This window comes from Salvia miltiorrhiza, chromosome 5 (genome assembly GCF_028751815.1).
Source record: "Salvia miltiorrhiza cultivar Shanhuang (shh) chromosome 5, IMPLAD_Smil_shh, whole genome shotgun sequence".
NCBI classification, from domain to species: Eukaryota; Viridiplantae; Streptophyta; class Magnoliopsida; order Lamiales; family Lamiaceae; genus Salvia; species Salvia miltiorrhiza.
This window is the reverse complement of record NC_080391.1, coordinates 9863120-9882463: the sequence shown is the minus strand read 5'-3', so window position 1 is coordinate 9882463 and position 19344 is coordinate 9863120. Positions and strand designations below refer to the sequence as shown.

At 34.9% G+C, this 19344-nt stretch overlaps 2 protein-coding genes across 2 annotated transcripts; both read left to right on the top strand.

Moving 5' to 3' along the window:
• The first annotated feature begins 190 nt into the window (after positions 1 to 190).
• On the top strand, positions 191 to 4154 carry LOC130985877 (uncharacterized). The gene is made up of 4 exons (XM_057909042.1): positions 191 to 388; positions 2153 to 2374; positions 2487 to 2713; positions 3859 to 4154. The coding sequence occupies exons 1-3, from the start codon at positions 224 to 226 to the stop codon at positions 2700 to 2702; spliced, it is 603 nt and encodes a 200-aa protein (XP_057765025.1). The 5' UTR covers positions 191 to 223; the 3' UTR covers positions 2703 to 2713; positions 3859 to 4154.
• A 5292-nt stretch (positions 4155 to 9446) lies between these two features.
• On the top strand, positions 9447 to 12253 carry LOC130985874 (rho GDP-dissociation inhibitor 1-like). Its single transcript, XM_057909037.1, has 5 exons — positions 9447 to 10299; positions 10404 to 10470; positions 11191 to 11409; positions 11493 to 11617; positions 11970 to 12253. The coding sequence occupies exons 1-5, from the start codon at positions 10108 to 10110 to the stop codon at positions 12039 to 12041; spliced, it is 675 nt and encodes a 224-aa protein (XP_057765020.1). The 5' UTR covers positions 9447 to 10107; the 3' UTR covers positions 12042 to 12253.
• The last annotated feature ends 7091 nt before the right edge of the window (positions 12254 to 19344 follow it).

The following is a 19344-nucleotide window of genomic DNA, read 5'->3' as shown; positions in this document are numbered from 1 at the left end:
AGTTAAACAAAATCAGTAGCGCTTCATTTTAAGTTTCCCGGAAATGACCGTCTTGCCCATGCCTTTTTGCTTTAAGATGGTCAGGTTTGTTGAACAACTAAAATCTAAAATGTTTAATTTTATTGGGCCCATGAAGCCCAGCCCACAAATAAATTACTTGGCCCGCAGTCGTAATCCGAGAAGAAGATGAAGGCAGGCTGAGAAGGGGCAGAAGTTGGTAGGAATGATGGCGCAAATGCTCAGTTTGTCCCCATTAATCCCAGGTTACAGACCTCCAACTCCAGCTCTACCCAGACCCGCCACTTCATCTCACACCTGGACCTCTCTCTCGCATTCGCTCAATTGCAACGGCAGGTTTTCTTGCCTCTTCTCCGACAATCGCAAACAGGTCCGTCTCCACTTTAAATTATTTTTTCCAGACTTATATCGATTAATTCCCAAAGGTGGAATTAGAGTAGTTTGGTGCTTATATGGAATCGATGTGCGTTTTTGTTTTCCCCATGATTTGACTGATGTTATTGAATAACCGCAACGACACAACGTGTAGACTTGTTTGGTTATTTGGAATTGAATAAGAAGATACTCCTGCCACGAGCTATGATTTTTAGGCGGCTAATGCAACAGGATTCAGTTTGGGGAATATTGTGTTTTTAGTTCATTACTTTTGGTGCTAAGTAGATGTTTTTAATGATTAAAGTCTCATATAAAAGGGGAGAGGCAGTTATGTACAACTATACTTCTCATGCTGAATTATAAGCTAAAGGTAATACAATATGAGATAAAAGTGATTTAGTATTGTAATTTGTATCCATAGTCCGAGCTAAATCGGGGAAACACAGTTCAGTTTTTGGCCATAACTGTGTCCATAGATATCAACATTAAGTGTCTTCAGTTTCAAATGGCAGCTAACCGCTGTCTTCAACTTCACGTTATATATGATTGCCCAAATCCAAGCCCAAAGTAGTAGATATGCGAATATAAGTGAGGTTATATGCAGGAGAGTGAGCTGCTGCCAGCATTGCTTCTCCTCTTCTAAGGTTTTCTCCAAGATGTCTCTAAAGAACCATCACTCGAGTATACATTAGGAGCTGAGGAAAGGAACTAGGAGCATGTTGTTCCTTTTTAACAAAAATAAAATATTATTATAACATTACACACACACGCACACATATTTTATATGCAATTCTAATTAGGTTTTGGGTGTAGAAAGTTCTTTTGATGTTTATAGAATAGGAGTATTAAATTGAAGTACCACAAACTAAGATAATATATTTATTTTTTTATTACTAGTGTAACACATTGGGTTCGTCACGGCCACTTTGGTTTTAATAAAAGTTTGCTAGATGTTTTTTTAGTGGAGAAAGGATCCCACCATGTTGAATAATGTGTGGTTGATGTTGAATTATAAGGATTGAATGTGGGCCGTGGGATGGTTTTTTGGTAAATAAGGGTTGTGTTGGATTATAAGGATAAAGTGCGGAATCATGCCCTAAAAAGAAAAGTGATACACTCTTTGTTGATGTTGAATAAGACAATTGGACGGAGGGAGTATAATTTAGTGTAGATTTTGTCAATTTGATTAATACTTCCATTTATCAGATATTTTAGGGCCAACATCAATTATAATCATCAAGCATCAACGTTTATGCTAAAATCATAAAAATCCGGTGCTAGGGTGCAATCCAAGCTCATTCTCTAACATGGACTAAATCCAATAACGAAAATATACGTAAATAGTTACATAATTCATAACTTTAAAACTTAAAAGGCAAATGATCGAAGAGATTCAATCTAAATGAATGTAATAATTTGAATAATTGCAATTTTATTGATAAATGGAAGAACTATTGCAACAAGCAATCAGGAATTTTAATTCAATAGAATGCCTGAAAGGTTCAGGATGCTACTGAATTCAATGACTTAGTCTATGTCTTTTGGTTAATTTGTGTCCAAAGTCTTACTGTTTGTATTTATTTTTCAAAAGGAGAATTTGAATGATAACTAAGTACCTGCTAATGCACATATAGACATTGAATGTGAGCACTAGACTACTCGAATGATACTTTTAGATTCCAGAGCCGTGTGCATAAATTTCAGATACACTTTTCTTCAATGGCATGGTATTCATCTATCATATATATGTTGACTACAGGAACAGGCTCGAAAAGCCTTAGAAGGCGCCCTTGGTGGAAAGAAACTGGAGTTGGAGCAATGGGATAAAGAAATTAAAAGGAGAGAGGAAGCAGGTGGAGGAGGAAATTCTGGAGGAGGTGGTTGGTTTAATTGGGGTAGATGGTTTGGTGGATCTGATGATGGCCATTTCTGGCAGGAAGCGCAACAAGCAAGCCTTACAATTTTAGGCATTCTTGTCCTGGTAAACATCCTTCTTAATATAATTCCAGAACCTTTTTTTGTACTGGCATTCTTGGTCTCCATTTGTTCTTCTCTTTCGTTTCTTCTGAAACTATATATCTGTACTGATACAGTACCTAATCGTGGCAAAAGGGGATGTGCTGCTTGCTGTCATTTTCAATCCTCTGTTGTTTGCTTTGCGAGGGACACGGTCTATGTTTGCCTTCATAACATCAAAGATTGCAAATCAGAAGTATCCAAATGGGCAAAATTTTAGCACTCCACAAGAGGAAGTGGCTGTCCATGTTTCTGCAAAAGAGAGAGTAGTGGGAAAATGGGGAAGCAATTGATCTTATTCCAGGTGAAATATGAGCATCCCAGTAGAAATAATATCATCTTTTCATAGTAATAGCAAATTGGTATGTCAGTATGTGCACCATATGGGAAAGTTATTGGTTTAAATAAAATGAATTTATATACATGTATATCAAAAATAGATAAATCTTATCACAATCTTGAAGAATTTTAGGCACAAAAGGATTCTTATATATCTTGTATCAAATAAATAAAGCCTAAATGTTTATATAAATATTAATTTACTAAACAATCCTTAGAAATTAAAATAAGTATGGATATTATAGGCATATCAAAAATTATAAGATTACACACTTTTATAATACTAGTATAATAACATAAACAGATAAAGGGGCTCTTTCTTACCCTTAGCAATAGTGTCAATTCAAGATAGCATGTGATTGTGATAGAAACTTGCATTCTGGAAAGATTTGGATTCCTGTGATTTGGTGTGATGATTTTATATGGCACCAAGATTTTTTTGGTCGTACTCAATGCTTCGGTAAGGATAATCCTGTTGTGTTTTTATTTGTCAATGTCTACTGGAACTAGTACCCAGTCAAATATATTTAGCTTGTACATGGTTAGTGAAAGGATCTAGTTTTGTTGCAATATTATCTGTGTTTTGGAATATATTCATATCTTGTGTAGAGCATGAATTATCATGTATTACTGTTATTTTTATGTAGCATGATTTAAGGTGATTATGAACACAATAATGCATATACGGCTATGATACTTATCTTGGAGAATCGCTCTAACTCTAAGAGGGGAATCACTAAGTAATATCTTATCCAATCAAGAATATCACTAAGCAATATCTTGTCCAATCAATAATATCACTGTTTCTATGAATTATGATCTTACAATCACATCTAAGGATCAATAATTATTTGATTCTAAACCTTATTTAGTACTTTTAAGCAATATGCTGGTTTCTTAGTATGTACTACACTGGCTATCTTCTCTTACTACAAGTGGATCTAAATCAGACGGATTCTTGATTAGGTATTGCAGAAAAACACCATTTAGGGCTAGGCCCAGACTCTACTCCTTATGCCATGTTTGTTTCGCTGGATTCGTTTTGGTCAATTATGAATTTGCTGCAACAAAAAATTTGCTCTTGGATCCTGACTCGATATCTGATTACAGGTGCTGCCGGTGAAGATTCCTCTTTACAACATTGCACAAGCACACACCATTCGTGCTATAAAATGAGATTGTGAAGAAGAATGAAACAGTTGGGCATAAGTTATGGTTTTGATTTGTAATTTATGTGATTATATCATTTAAGGTTGTGGTGGGATCGTTTCCTTGGGAGATATCCGTTGTCATAAGAAATGTTTAGGTGTGCAGTTTTGTGCGACATAAGACCTCCATGTGAGAATATATGTTGGCATGATTGGAAGAAAAATGATGGAGAAATCGTGCTAATGACCTTACATAAACCTTGTGTCCACACCAACGCAGCATTATCAAATCATGGGTTAGAATTGCCCCAACTATCGAACATGCATCCAATTAATTCTATGGGCCACTTTGATTAATGCAATAATTGCTATAACTATATGTGTGCGCTTTAATCTATGTCTATGTATATATAAAAACTTAATCAATTATCCAAAAAAATTCAGACAAAACTATATCAGTATCCCTATTAATTAATGATTAATTTAATTATTAATTACATTACTATATAGATATATGTATATGTAATTAATTTGTTTAAAGAATTTTTATATTTAAATTACTTAACCAACTTAATTTAGTGTCAATCAAATTTTTAATTTTAATTTTAATAATTTATGTAGATATTCACATATTTCTTCATTTAAAGGTAATTAATGTAAGGGTTAATGGCCAAAAAATATACGAACTATCACCAAATTTGCAAATTGCACATGACCTTCAAAAATGGCATCAGAATACACCATCTTTTAATTTTGTTGTAATTTGCACATGCGTTGACCATCCCTTTAATCTTAGATGACGTGTCTCCCGGAATTTGCAGACGTGGACATACCGGCGATCATACAAAACGACGTCGTTTTGTGAAGCTTTTTTCAATTAAAAAAATAAAAAATAAAAAAAATGATATTGTCACCCCCACCCCCCGCCGCCGCTCACCCCTTCTTCTCCAAATCTCGGCTGCCGCATTCCTCTTGGGCCGGCGAACCGCCCAGATCCAGATGAGGCGTCGCTTCTCCAAATCTCGGTCGTCGGCTTCCTCCTGGAAATGAGGCTCAGATCTGAAAAAATCGAAAAATAGGCAAGAGGAGAAGTAATTGGTAATGAGGCTCAGATCTGGAAAAATCGAAAAACAGGCAAGAGGAGCCGCCGCCATGGCTGCGAAACCCAGTTGCATTAGATCTAAAGAGATAGAAATGCCCTCCGGGTTTGCCCCGCCAAGATACGGGTCAAATTCGCCTCCATGCCAGACCCAACTCAGAGAAACTCATCATCACAGCCTCAAATGAATCGGAATCGTAGCGTTACAGACAGACAGAGATCAACAAGGCATAACAATATACGCATTAAACATTAGTTTTGCTTGAATGTTTGCTACACACACTGGATAAAATCTAGTTGGTTGGGTGTGGTATAAACATAAAAGGGTGATTCTATTCACTTTGATGAAATTGGGGGAAATCGTCGACAAACGGAGAGGGGCAACTACCAGATACCGAGCCTCTCCGTTTCCCTCATTTTCGACTTGGGATTTTAGTGAGAGGTTTTGAAATTGTTGCGTATCCACAAACTCTGGAATTGAAGATGCAGATGAGAGAGAAGGGGAATTAGGGCTCAAGAAGGATAAATTGCAGATGGAGGCCTCCTTCTCAACATTTTGGGCGTGACAGGGGGTGGGAGGAAGAGAGAGAGGGGGACGGCGTGATAGGGGGAGGGAGGAAGAGAGAGAGAGACCGATGAGAGGGGCAACTACCAGATAAATTGTTTCTATGTTCGTCGGAGCAGGTGACGGCGTGACAGGGGGGGAGAGAGACCGATGAGAGGGAGTGAGAGAGAGAGCGAGAGAGAGAGAAAGACGTCCAAAACGATGTCGTTTTCGACGCGTGTATTGACAGCGTGTAAAAAATACCATGCAATATGCCATGTAATGTCCACGTAATCACCGGTCAAACTTATTCATCGTCGGAAATTTCGCCGTGTGCAAATTACAACAAAATTAAAATGTGGTGTATTCTGAGGCCATTTTTGAAGGTCATGTACAATTTGCAAATTTGGTGATAGTTCGTGTAATTTTTTGCTATTAACCCTTAATGTAAATATAAAACTAGCACACATTTTATAAATATAGATATTCACATACGTGTGGGCGCATATATTAAAGAGTGAATTCTAAAAATAGCCATTTTGGAATAGTAAATTTAAAAATTACCTATTAAGATAAAAAAATTAAAAATTAGCCACATTTATCATTTTACCCTTGCATGTAAAAATTTAAAAATTATCCGCGAATTCACAATCAGTCAATTCACAACTATCATTTTGGTTGTGAAATTAAGCTTTAAAACTCGATTTCACAACTGAATAACTAGTATTGGTTGTGAATTCAAGTTTTAAAGTTTGAATTCACAACTAAAAATAGTATTAGTCGTGAATTCAAATTTTAAAATATGAATTCACAACTATAAATAGAGTTAGTCGTGAATTCACGTGAATTAACAACTATAAATAGTATTAGTCGTGAATTCAAGTTTTAAATGAATTCACAACTAGAAATATTGTTAGTAGTGAATTTAAACTTTAAAACTTAAATTCACGATTAGCATTATTTCTAGTTGTGAATTAATACATTTAGTTGTGAATTCATACATGTAGTTGTGAATTCAAGAACATTAATCAATTTTTTATTTTTTATTTCTCTAACTCTTGAAAATAAACTTCTAATCCTAAAAGAATCACCAGTTGAGAGAAAGAGAGCGAGAGAGAAAAGGATTGAAATCTATTTCAAAACTGAGAGAAATCAGATACTACTCCCTCCGTCCCAGGCCAATAGGCCCAGTTCATTTCGGCACAGAGATTAAGAAACTCATTTTTTAATAGTTAAATGGTGTGGTCCACCAATAATTAAGGATTTAAATGTTCCCTAATTTTTCCTTAATCATATTTGCTTCATTATCTCAATTTTCATTTAATTTAACTAAATTAAATTTGCATTGATATTTGCTGCACGAATTAATTAGGAGAAAATCTGGAAATTAATTAGAGGAATCAAACACAATGAATTCAACATAGCATCATCCAACAGAGCATATTCGATGCATCAAAATCAAGAGGGGAGAAGGAAAAAATTCAGCAAATTTTATGATGGAAAAAATTCAGCAAATCTCATCATCTTATCGTTTCATAATGGAAAAAATTCAGCAAACTATGAAACTCAATGCAGAAATTCAGCAACAAAAATTCAATACATAAATTACTTTGCTCATTTTCTTCAAGCTTCAACAATTCACCAAATTATGAGAGAAAATTCCAAAAAAAATCAAGAACGGAACTTTGAGAAAGAAAAGGGTGGAGAGAAGATTCCAGATCAAGAGCGGAACCTTAAATCAAGAACTTAAAAATCAAACTCTGAAAAAAAAAATTCAAGATCTGCAACCCCATTCAAAAACTCAGCGGTTTCAGCCACCACATCGTCTCCTTCACCAGATCTGGGGATCCCGATGTACGAGGCGGATGGCGGTGGTGGAGACCGTAGACGAGGTGGAGAAGGTGGAGGGTAGAGGCGGTGGAGGCGGTACACGCGATGGAGGCGGCGACGAATCTGGTGGCCGAAGCTCTGGAGAGTCAGCGGCACCTCTCGTCTCTCGTCGTTGAGAGAGAGAGAAGGGGGAGGGGGCGACGGTGACAGAAATGGCGAAGGGGAAGGGGAATTGACGGAAAGGGGAAGGGGAAGGGGAAGGGAAAGGCGAAGGGAAAGGGGAATTTCCCGTCGAGATAGAGAGGGGCTCCGAACCGTCCACCGACGAAGGAGGCGGCGGCGGCACAGCAGAGGCTGTAATCTTGAGGCGGCGGCGGATTTGTGTGGCTGGAGCTCTAGAGAGGCAGCGGCGCCGCTCTGTTGTTGAGAGAGAGAGAAGGGGGACGGGGCGGTTTACAGAGAGAGAGGAGAAAAAGTTTGGGACGAAAGTTTCTTGAATGAGTAGATTAGGGTTCATTAAGGGGTATATCCCCTTTAATTAAGTAACTATTGATTTTTATTAAAGCCCTAATTATTTCCATTTTAAGACTGAGCCTATTGGGCTGGGACGTCCCGAAAAGGAAAACGAGCCTATTGGGCTGGGACGGAGGGAGTAGTATTTAAAACATAATGAAAACAGAGCTCAGTGCAACATCTTTGTAAACTCTAGACTTCGCCTCCAAACTAGTGTCCAATAACTCCATGATCCATAATATATGTGTAAAGTTAATATCATAATATATATATATATATATACACACACTATATATTATTAGTTATATTTATTAAGATTAATGAATCTTGGAATGTAATAGTTAATTAATTAATAAATAATGAATAATATATATATGGTAAATCATTGCAAATGTATGAGAATTGAGGAATTTTGAAATGAATAAATTATAGGCATGCCACATAGGATAACTCATTTTCCTATTATAAAGAAATATAAGAAGTTAGTTAGGGTTTAGAGAAGTGGTTATTGCTCGTAGCAATTGCATAGAATTCTAGAAGTGTGAAGAACGTTACAGCAGAAGCATATATAATATTCTGATACCTTACGCATTAGATTCATTCTTGTTTATTCGTTTTGTATGAGAAAAAGATAGAAACACAAGTGAGAAAGAGCTAGAACTTGATAGCATAAATAATGTGCGTTCTGTAAATTCTAGCAAAAGTCTTGTAGTTGATCTCGAATTTTGATTGGTGATAGTAGTAAAAGATATACTCCTTGGATGTAGATCTTATTGGATCAAACCATGTAATCGCTGCGTCGTTTACTTTATTGTTATTGATTTCTTCGCTTTCATCGTCAAAACTTGAAGGTGTTATTCTCAATTTTTGTGTAATTGTGTTGTAATTGTAGTAGGCACGACATTTAACAACTTATAAGCTCTTCATGTGTTATTATCTCTGAACACCAATTATGGACCTATTTTGTCATTTTGATCCGTCCACCAATTCTTGACCTATTATATTTTTGGTAAGTTTACTCAAAACAATCCCCTAATTTTAATCCTTAATATTATATTATTTTTCAATGTTGTCATTTTGGATCTGTCATTCAATAAAATTAATCAATTTAAAACTACAATAAATATGAGAACCTAATTCTACTCACAACATACCAAATCAATTTTTTAAAATTATGCTATTATAAAATTAGTTAAACAATTGGTGGATAGAATGAGTATATTTTATAAACTTTTAAGATATCTTATACTCTCTGTTTACGATAAATGTGATTTTTTTGTCATTTTTATTCGTTCTTATTTATACCACATTTATCTCGGAGGGAGAAGCTCTCATAGCTTGAAGCTTACTTATTAGCTATTCAAAATAAATTTAGCCAAGCAACTCTTAAGTCAACATTGGCGCACAGAAATCCGGCATGGACTTTCAACATACTACAAAAACGTTCTTTTTCAACAGTAAAAACAAAACTTTTTGACTGCGACGAAGTAAAAAACTTTGATCCGTAGAAACAGTAACAAAACATAATGATAAAGCAAGGGGCATATGAAATATACAAAGTACAACGGCTACTGATAGACGATGAGTTATTACACAGTGCAATTGGGTGCACGTATGCCGGAGTCAATCATTGGCCAATTGCACCACAGGTCAATCCTAGGCTGTCTCCCCCTATTATACGTTGAATGTTTCCTTTGAAACTGAGTGACCTTCACGATCTCCCCTCTCTCTCTTATCCTTTTTCTTTTTTTGGAAGGGATATTTGTTGTCATACATTGGCTCCTCATTTATTCGCAATCCCGGATCACCACACGACTATTTCTTAATCCAATTTGAAGCATCCCAAGAATCTCTCTCTCTCTCTCTCTCTCTTTTCTTTCTCTCTCATCTTATAATTTTTGTTCCTTTGTTCCGTTCTTGATGTCCTTTTCTTGTTAGTTCTTCGGAGGCGTTATCCTTTGTGTTGTGGTGTGGGGCGTGTTTTTTCCTTTTGTTTTCTCTTTACCCTTTATCGGTTTCTGTTCCTTTGAGAAATTTAACTGCGATAATCATACTCATCTTTAAACCCAATCTATATAAAAATCCATTCTTTCACTTTCTCTTGCGGCCTCTTTTTTCCAGTTCTCGTTTATTCTTATCACATTTGTGGGGGAATAAGCAGAATCACGTTTCTCTCTGTATATGCGCCTTTTGGGATTCTTGAAAATTGTGTGAATTTCTCGTTGATGTCTTTGGCTGTTGGAGTTGCTACGACTTCAAAGGGCATGGGGTTTGATGATAACAAGGGTGATGGGGAAGAGGGTAACCCGGTTCATAACCCGGAACCCGAAACCGAGGATGAAGACGACGATGATGCCGAGGCCAAGATTCAGTTGGGGCCTCAATGCACTCTCAAAGAGTTGTCTGAAAAGGACAAGGTTTGTCACTTCTACCTTTACCTAGGATGAGCATTCTCTCTCTCTCTCTCAAGGATCTTGCCCTCAACTTGCAATTTTTGTGCTGTTTTGCTCTGATAATTTAGGATGACGAGAGTTTGAGAAGATGGAAGGAACAACTTCTTGGAAGCGTGGATATAAATTCTGTTGGAGGTGATGGTTTTCTTGCTTTGATGAATTTTCCCTTTCACATTTGAATGATGATGATTGCACTCCATTGCAGTTACAACCCAAGAATGTCTGAAATCTTTATATACTTCTGCTTTTTCTATTTTGTTGCTTCTCATATCTTTGATTTTTAAACTCAAAATACTTGTAGATCTTGGTATTGCTATCAAGAAGCAGAGAGTGGATGAAACTAGAGATATGTGTGTAGGACTTAGGAGTTGAAACAGGACAGAAGAGTGAGATTTTTTGCCTCATTGATTCAATCTGCGTCCGCAGAAGTCACATTGCCACATGTAGTCTCATTGAGTTTGAGATCTTGGCCTTCGGCCTTCCTCACTGATTTGCTCCCCTTCTTCACTATTTATTTGGGGACTCACACTTGTGTGTAAGATCCCTCAATGCTTTATCTGGTGGTTTAGTCAGCTCTTGCATTGAAATTATATTCAACCACCTTTTCAAAGCCTTTGAATGCCAATAGAAGTAGGCTTTGCATATAATATCTGATTATGTATATCTTGCAAGTGTTCCACTTATGGCCATTGATGAATTTTAGGCTTTGGTAGTTGTTCCATCAAGTGAATTTTAGGCACAAAAAAACATCTTTCCCTGCCATTGTTAGGCAATCTAATGTCGTTCTAATCAATAGTAGAATCTATGTAGAAGTAGAATATTAACATACTCTTCTCCTCTGATTCTGCATTGTAGAAACACTTGATCCAGAAGTGAAAATCATGAGCCTCACGATTAAAACTGCTGGTAGGGATGATATTGTTCTTCCGATCCCTGAGGATGGGAACCCGAAAAACCCGTGGTTCGTACTGAAAGAGGGAAGCCGATATAACCTTGTGTTTACGTTCCAGGTCAGCAACAATATTGTATCCGGCTTCAAGTACAAGAACAATGTCTGGAAAACCGGCATTAAAGGTTGTTTCCTATTGTCTCTGTAACATTGCTATTTACCCAAACAGCAACATTAAAGTTGGTTGTTTTTCAAACTTTTTTTTCAGTGGACAACACGAAAGAGATGATCGGAACCTTCAGCCCGCAGCCGGAACCTTATACACATGTAATGCCGGAAGAGACCACCCCCGCTGGAATTTTTGCTAGAGGATCATATTCAGCAAAAACTCAGGTGATTGAACCATTTTTTTTTTAGTTTTTTCATGAAAGTTTTGAGTTACATAGATGTTTGTTGAAATGCAAACTAGATGATAGTTTGATGTATTACCTTGTTTGCTGTGTAACAATTACAACAATAAATATCGCAAATTATATTATCAACTTTCCATTAAATATCTGCAGAAGCAGGTAGAGGAAGGACCGCCTCTTTATGACCCCAGATAATGAACCATAACTGAATGATTCTTGATGTTTCGATATAAATGCAGTAAACTTATCTTTGCTGTGTGAAAATTCAAAATTGTAGCTCTAGGTCTTGAGAAGTCGTTAGTTGATTTAACCCTGCGTTTTGACGACTTATGCAGTTCCTGGATGATGACAAGAGATGCTACCTGGAGCTGAATTATAGTTTCGAGATCAAGAAAGAGTGGCAGTAGACATAAACGAAGAGGATCCGATCCATGTTAGAACCCCATTTCCTGTGCCCTGAGAATGTACCTTGTTTCAGTGTTTGTTTCTCAAGTATTTTTTCCATCGACTGTTGGTATGTTGTGTGATGAGATGATAGAACCAGGAGGTGAGATTAGATTGGTTGTTGAAGTGGATGATACATTTTAGCATTAATTTGTTGATTGTCACTTGTGCTTCACCTCCACCAAATTCACTTCCTCTCTCCCTTTTTCGCCTTCTGTTTTCAAGTTTTGTTTTGTATGTTTCATTGATTACTAACGCATGAGCAGGATGTTGGATCTCCTATTCCTTCTGCTTTTGCTTTTTTTGATTCAACATGTATTGATAAGATGAAACATGCAATTTAAGATGTGATGTCGAATATGCATATGGTGATCATGGGATGGGAACCTCTTATACTGTGTTTCAAAAAACAAATCATACTTTCATTTTTTTTAAAACTAGTACACCCGCTCTTACAATACACTATTATCGAAATTAAACGGTATTTTAAATAAATAAATATACATATTACATATAAGGGGTGGGTTAAAATAAAAAATACCTTTTAAAATATACGATCGATTCATCGCCTTGTTGGATGAATTCATGACCTCAAGTTAGAATCTATCGGTAGAGAAAATTTAATTTTTCGCAATTCATACATTTACATGGAAAATTTATACGTGTTTTACATAAAATTTATAAATACTTGTTTTACATAGAATTCATACATTTTAGCTGGTTCGTATTTTAAGAGCTGTTTTTAGGCTTTTAGTGTAGCCCCTTCCCTTAAATATAATTTAAATTAAATATAATTAAATACAAGCATGAATCTCAATATATAAAAAAATGGAAATTATCCACCACATAATCTCAATAAAAAACATGAATATGAAATCATGTGAATTTTAAATTTTTGAAATACCAATTAATTGATTTTAATTGATAATGTGTATAAATATATAAATTCATCAAATGTATCATATCTAATATTCTAAGATGTACTGTACAAAATTATTTATTTGCATATAGCTAGTTTGATATATTTTTGGAATGCATATTTAAATCATATTTATGCAGTCATTTTGTTTAAATACAAATTTTAAAATAAAGTTCCTATGAAACATCCAAGATTTGATTTTGCATAAAAGCAATTATTTGTTTTCATAAATAAAATTGGTCAATTTACTAAGTTTAATTTTATAATATTGAACAATGATGTTGCATTATTTTAGTTGAGTTTCAATTTTAATTAAAAACAATGAAAAATGATTATATCGGTGATGTTGCATTATTTTAGTTGAGTTTCAATTTTAATTAAAAAAAAATCTGAAAAATGATTCTATCGGTGAGTCGTAAGTGTATACTTGCCATGTAATTTGAATAAACATGAAAATAATTATTTTTATAAGCATCAAAATTTTTATTTGTGTTATTTTACTGACATATTTTTTTATCAATGAGTTAGTGGAAAAATAAAGGGTTGAACATGAGATATGTGTCGTTCATTTTCAAAAATAAAATATACTATATGATTTCAGCAATTTAAATAGACGTGCTACTACAAGTTAAACTCTTCGATTTACTTTTATTTTTTAATTTTAAAGAGAATCAATAATGGTTCTTCAATTAATGATTTTCCAATGAGTCATTTTGATGCTTAATAGATACTTCATCTGTCCACCGAAATAAAGTCCCGTTTAAGGGTGGACACGGGCTTTAATAAAGTTGTTGAAGTTGTTGTAAGTAGAATAAAGATACATTTTGTAGGGGTAATGTAAGTACAAAAAAAGTAGAATAAAAGTACATTATTAGTTAAAAAAATGGAATAAATGTATGACGTGATGGTTCAAAAAGTTAAATAAGACTCAGTTTCGTGGACAAAGAAAAGGGTAAGTAGAACTTTTTTTCGTGGACGGAGGAAGTATGTAATTGCCAATCTAATATTAAATTTATGTAAGAAATAATAATAACAAATATATTAATATAAATAAATACAAAATTCATATAAAAACATACTAAAAATTTAATAAATCTAAATCGTATTTGAAATTCTATTTTTAAGATATATAATTAATTATTTATCTACAAATTTATATTCAAATTTCTAAGTTGGCCAAACTTCAGTATATTTTGTTAAATTCGTAGAGAATCATCTACATTTAGTTTTTACTATATTAAAGCAAAATTAATTTCTAAAACTGCGCTGAGAATGAGATATTACATTAATAATTTCCAAAATTATGTCCAATAACCAATCAATCAAATTAATTAATACGTCCAAGTATAATAAGCCAATCGATCGAAATTAACTGCATTTTTTTAGGTGATGATGATTTATTGCAAATGTCAAATGTGTATAAATATGCGACATATGCCTGTGTATGCATGATGTGAATACTTTATATACATTTCATAAGTGATTTAAAAACCTTTATCTCGATACTGAATATGGGTAAAACACAATTGACATTATTTTTGGTAATGGTAATTCTCTGCTACAGTCTACTCTCAGGTACGAGTTTTTCAACTTTTACAACAGCTAATTTAATTTTATATAATTATCTAGTCAATTTTTTTCTTTAAAGATATTGTTTTTTCCGCTTCATAAATTTGTAGTTTCTTGTCAATGTTTTTTGGATATATACAGACTAGCTAATACTCCCTATGTCCCACGAATCTTGAGTCATTTTTCTTTTTCGACCGTCCCACGAATCTTGAGTCATTTTCTTATATGGCAAAAAAAATTCACCTTTTTACTTTTTCACTTACCACACTTAACATACTAAATACTAATCATGCTGAAAAGAATTGACTCAAAGTTTGTGGGACGGAGGGAGTATATATTTACTTATTTCTTTCTTTTTCCTACCGCTCTTTTAATATTTATTGATTTTGATTACCATTTTCTCATACTGCGTATCAATCGAACTCCCGATATTTAAGCTCAACACTTATGAGTGCATCGTGCTAGTATCATAACACACCTCGATTAATTTTGTTAATTTATCTTTAATTTGCAGGTTCTTTTGTTTCTGGTGCACAGAATGTTTGTTCGTTTGCGTTACCCAATATACGTTGCAATATAAAGACATCATATCCTTGTCCTAGGGTATGTACAGAAGCTACCCCTCAAGGAGCTAAAATCATAGGTGGAATTTGTTTGTATAAGAATGGTCCTAAATCCGAAGCATATTGTGCTTGTGATTATTCTAATTGTGGAGGGAGATAAAGATAATTAAATGAGTTAATGAAAGTTTTCCACGAGCATTCTAGCTTCTCACGTTTATATATAACGAATTCTCTTGTTCGTAAGTTTCTGTTTAAGATCATGATCATGTCTATTATTCTGTAATACATTAATTGTGGCCTTTGACAAAAAAGGCAATTATTGTTTCATTGAGGATGAGCTCAAATAATATCATAAAAATTGCATTAAATCAACTTGATATAATATTTTCTATCCTATTTAAGTTTTTAATTTATTACAATAAAAAAAGAGGTGGTCTTGGGTGCAACCAGTTGCATCCACACTCAGACCCAGATCCGCACCCCGACTTGAACCGTGTAAATGATACTCCCTCCGTCCACGAAATGAGTACTCATATTTCCTTTTTCGTCCGTCCACGAAATGAGTACCCATTTCCCTTTTTAGCAAGTGTACCCCACACATCTCTTTAATTAATACACTCAAAAAGTGGGACCCTTAAACTATTCACACTACACTTCATACATTTCTTAAAACCCGTGCCGTCCACAAATGGGTACTCATTTCGTGGACGGAGGGAGTACTATTTAGTTATACAAATGACATTATAACATTTGTAAATGATAGTCATGTGTATAATTGACACTATTCGATTATACAAATGACACTAACCGTGTAAATGACATTATTCGATTATACAAATGACACTGTCTATAATTGACACTATTCGGTTATACTAAATGATATTATAATATTTTAAAATGTTATAATGTCATTTGTATAACCGAATAATGTCAATTATAGACAATGTCATTTATATAACCGAATGGTATCGATTGTAAGCAGTGTCATTTGTATAATCGAATATTGTCATTTACACGATTTGAGTCAGGATGTAGATTCAGATCAAGATACAGATCAAGATTTGGGTGCGGGGGTAATTTGATTGCACGTTGCAACCGATTGCCAAATTTTTTGTGATAAAAATACCGGGTTACATTTCTATTTAGGGTTAATAGTGTCTTATGTCCCGAACTTTCAGCATTTTCCACAAAATGTCCCGAACTTTCATTTTCTCCTAAAAACCCCTGAACTTTCAGTTTTTTCTTTAAAATGTCCCGCTATACAAAATTCGATGACGGAAAGATGATAAAAAACTCCGAACTTTCACTGTTTTCCAACAATAGTGGTTCTCAGTGTGGTTTTCCAACAATAGTGGTCCCCAAAATATTCTTTCGAAGGGATAATTCATCTTTTTGTCCCCGTATTTTGTATAGTGGGACATTTTATGGAAAAAAATGAAAGTTGAGGATTTTTTAGGAGAAAATGAAAGTTCGTGACATTTTATGGAAAATGCTGAAAATTCGAGATATAAAACATTATTAACCCTTCTATTTAATATACATTTATACATACATATATATAGAGAGAGATAGGGGGAATGATTCATTGTACTACATACCTACTATGACAAAGACAAACCACTATAAATGACCACACGTACATTTACATTATTCTTTTTAGGGTAAATATCATGAAAACCCCTGAAGTATACTCACTTTATCAAAAATATCCTGAAACTTTCAAAATGTTCTCTAAACCCTCAAACTATCAGGTTTTTATCAAATATATCCTGCATCTATTTTTCGGTCACTAAAAACGTGATGTAGCTCGCCAGATGCCACAATGTAATCTATATTCTATTTTTTAAAAATGCAATGCCAAAAACGTCGCCGTTTCGTACCATATCATTTTAAAAAAACCACTATGAAATTTAAAATTCACTCCTATCGTGTTTGAAATTCACGCTAATAACCTAGAATTATGGATAAACACGATAGAATATGGTACGAAACGAATTCATTTTTTCATGTCATTTTTAAAAAAATAGAATATAAATTACATTGTGGCATCCGGCGAGCCACATCATCTTTATGGTAACAACAAAGTAGATGCGGGATATATTTGATAAAAACTTGATAGTTTGAGGGTTTAGAGAACATTTCGAAAGTTTCAGGGTATTTTTGATAAATTGAGTATAATTTAGGGGTTTTCATGATATTTACCCTTCTTTTTAATATACATCTGATTTCAATACCTCAAAAATTAATATTAACATCATTAATTGTTCTTTTACATACTATTTCATCCGTCCCTCTATTCATGTCTCGTATTCCTTTTTGGGTTGTCCCATCGATAATGTCTCGTTTCTTTTTTAGGAAATAATAAGGGCATACTTAAATTAAATTAACTGACTAATTATAACACTAATTAATCCTTAAATAATCGGACTCCACCCCCTAATTCATTGCACCTCTATCGCCATTCTCGATTCCGTCACTTCAAGAAAACCCTAAAGCTTCTCTCTCTCTCTCTCTCTCTCGATTCCCGATCGCCCCTCTGCATTCATCCCCCGCCTCTCCGCCGTTGACTTTCTTGGGTGTAAGCCGCCGCCTCCCTACATTCATCTCTCACCTCCAATTCCTCCACCATCACCCATTCCCGATCCATGTGATGTAAATCCATCTGAAATCTGAAGCCCTCTCTCTCTCTCTTACGCCTTTCATCGCCTTTCCGCGGAAATCTCTTCGATCTACTTTCTGAGGGATTTGACCGAATCAATGTCGAAATCCTACGGAGACTGCTATGATTTCGAATGGATGGCTGAGTTGGAGGTTTTGATCCAATTGTTGGTGATTGAAGATGGATGCAGAGATTGGCGTCGCCGGGCTTTAGTCCAAGAAGGTAAACTGATTTCGTCTAGCCCTAGTTCTTCCTCCGGTGAAGTCTCGATTTGTGATTCAAACCCTAGTTCTTACCATGATTCATTTTTTCTGTGTGAGGAAAACTGGTAACACAGGGATATGAACGACGGCGTGTTATTGATGATGAAAACCTTGCTTCCTGAATTGTTTCTCGTGAGATCTACTCTAATCTCTATTCTGGTGGCGATCTCTTGTGCTTATGGTTTGGTTTAGGCAATTGCATGTGGGATATGCAGTGTTAGTAATATGTGGTATGTGTGTAAATGTGGTCTGAAATGATGATTGATGCTCATTTTTTATGTCCCTGTGTAACTGGTTGAACTATGATTTATTTTGAATTAATATGAGATGAAAAGAACCTGATTCTTTCATGTTCTCCTGTTCTTATGGTTTGGTTTCCATTGTTCTAGCATGATTGGATTTTTTGAGTTGTTGGTTGGCTGCTGTTTATATGATGATGTTGGTTGGTTGTTGTTTATGTGATGCTGTTGGTTGGGTGCTGTTTTTGTTTGGTTGGCTGCTGTTTGATGGGGTTGTTAATTGGTTGCTGTTTGATGTGGTTGTTGGTTGGCTGCATTCATTCATGGTTTGCTGCAATCATTCATTCATTCATTTCATAACTTTACAAAAGGACATCCTTCATTCATTCTACAAAAATTCATTCATAACTGCACAACCTTCAATTCTACACATAATTCTGCACAAAAAATCCTTCTACACAGCATCTGCATTCCTCCCCTTAAAGCTTTACATAACTTCACAAAAATTCTTTCATAAATTCTGCAGCCTTCAATTATGCATTCACAAAAGGATTCCATCTTCAAAATGTCTTCTTCTACTTCACATAACTTCAGTTTCTTGAATTTGAAGTTGATGTACCATCATCTCAACCTCATCTGTGCATCCTGCATGCACTCCCAAATCTTTCATTAGTGAATCACTAATTGACAATGCTCCATTGTCAATTAGGTAGGATATGCACTCCCTAACAAGTTCACTTGGTACTTGGAGATTCAAGCGAAGCATATCATGCCTAATTAAAGCATTTTTTCCTAAATGAGGGATCTTGTAGCTATTCATCCCCTTAACTTTCAGAATTTCTACAATACAACTTTGCAAGCTTAAAAACACTTTATTCAAAGTGGTTGGGCTTAACTCATTGAATGAGTTAATGACAACATTCACTAGACCATCCACATTAGTAGACATTGATTCAGTTTGGAGGCTTAATTTGTATTGCCCTGAACCACCCCATATCATTGATGTTTGTATATGGGGAGTTTGGTGGTTGATGCACCAAATGAATATCAAAGC

Coding starts and splice junctions, on each gene's coding strand:
- LOC130985877 (XM_057909042.1), top strand. CDS start 224: ATGATGGCGCAAATGCTCAGTTTGTCCCCATTAATCCCAGGTTACAGA. Junction 389..2,152: donor TCTCCGACAATCGCAAACAG/GTCCGTCTCCAC, acceptor TGTTGACTACAG/GAACAGGCTCGAAAAGCCTT. Junction 2,375..2,486: donor TTTTAGGCATTCTTGTCCTG/GTAAACATCCTT, acceptor GTACTGATACAG/TACCTAATCGTGGCAAAAGG.
- LOC130985874 (XM_057909037.1), top strand. CDS start 10,108: ATGTCTTTGGCTGTTGGAGTTGCTACGACTTCAAAGGGCATGGGGTTT. Junction 10,471..11,190: donor GGATATAAATTCTGTTGGAG/GTGATGGTTTTC, acceptor TCTGCATTGTAG/AAACACTTGATCCAGAAGTG. Junction 11,410..11,492: donor CTGGAAAACCGGCATTAAAG/GTTGTTTCCTAT, acceptor CTTTTTTTTCAG/TGGACAACACGAAAGAGATG.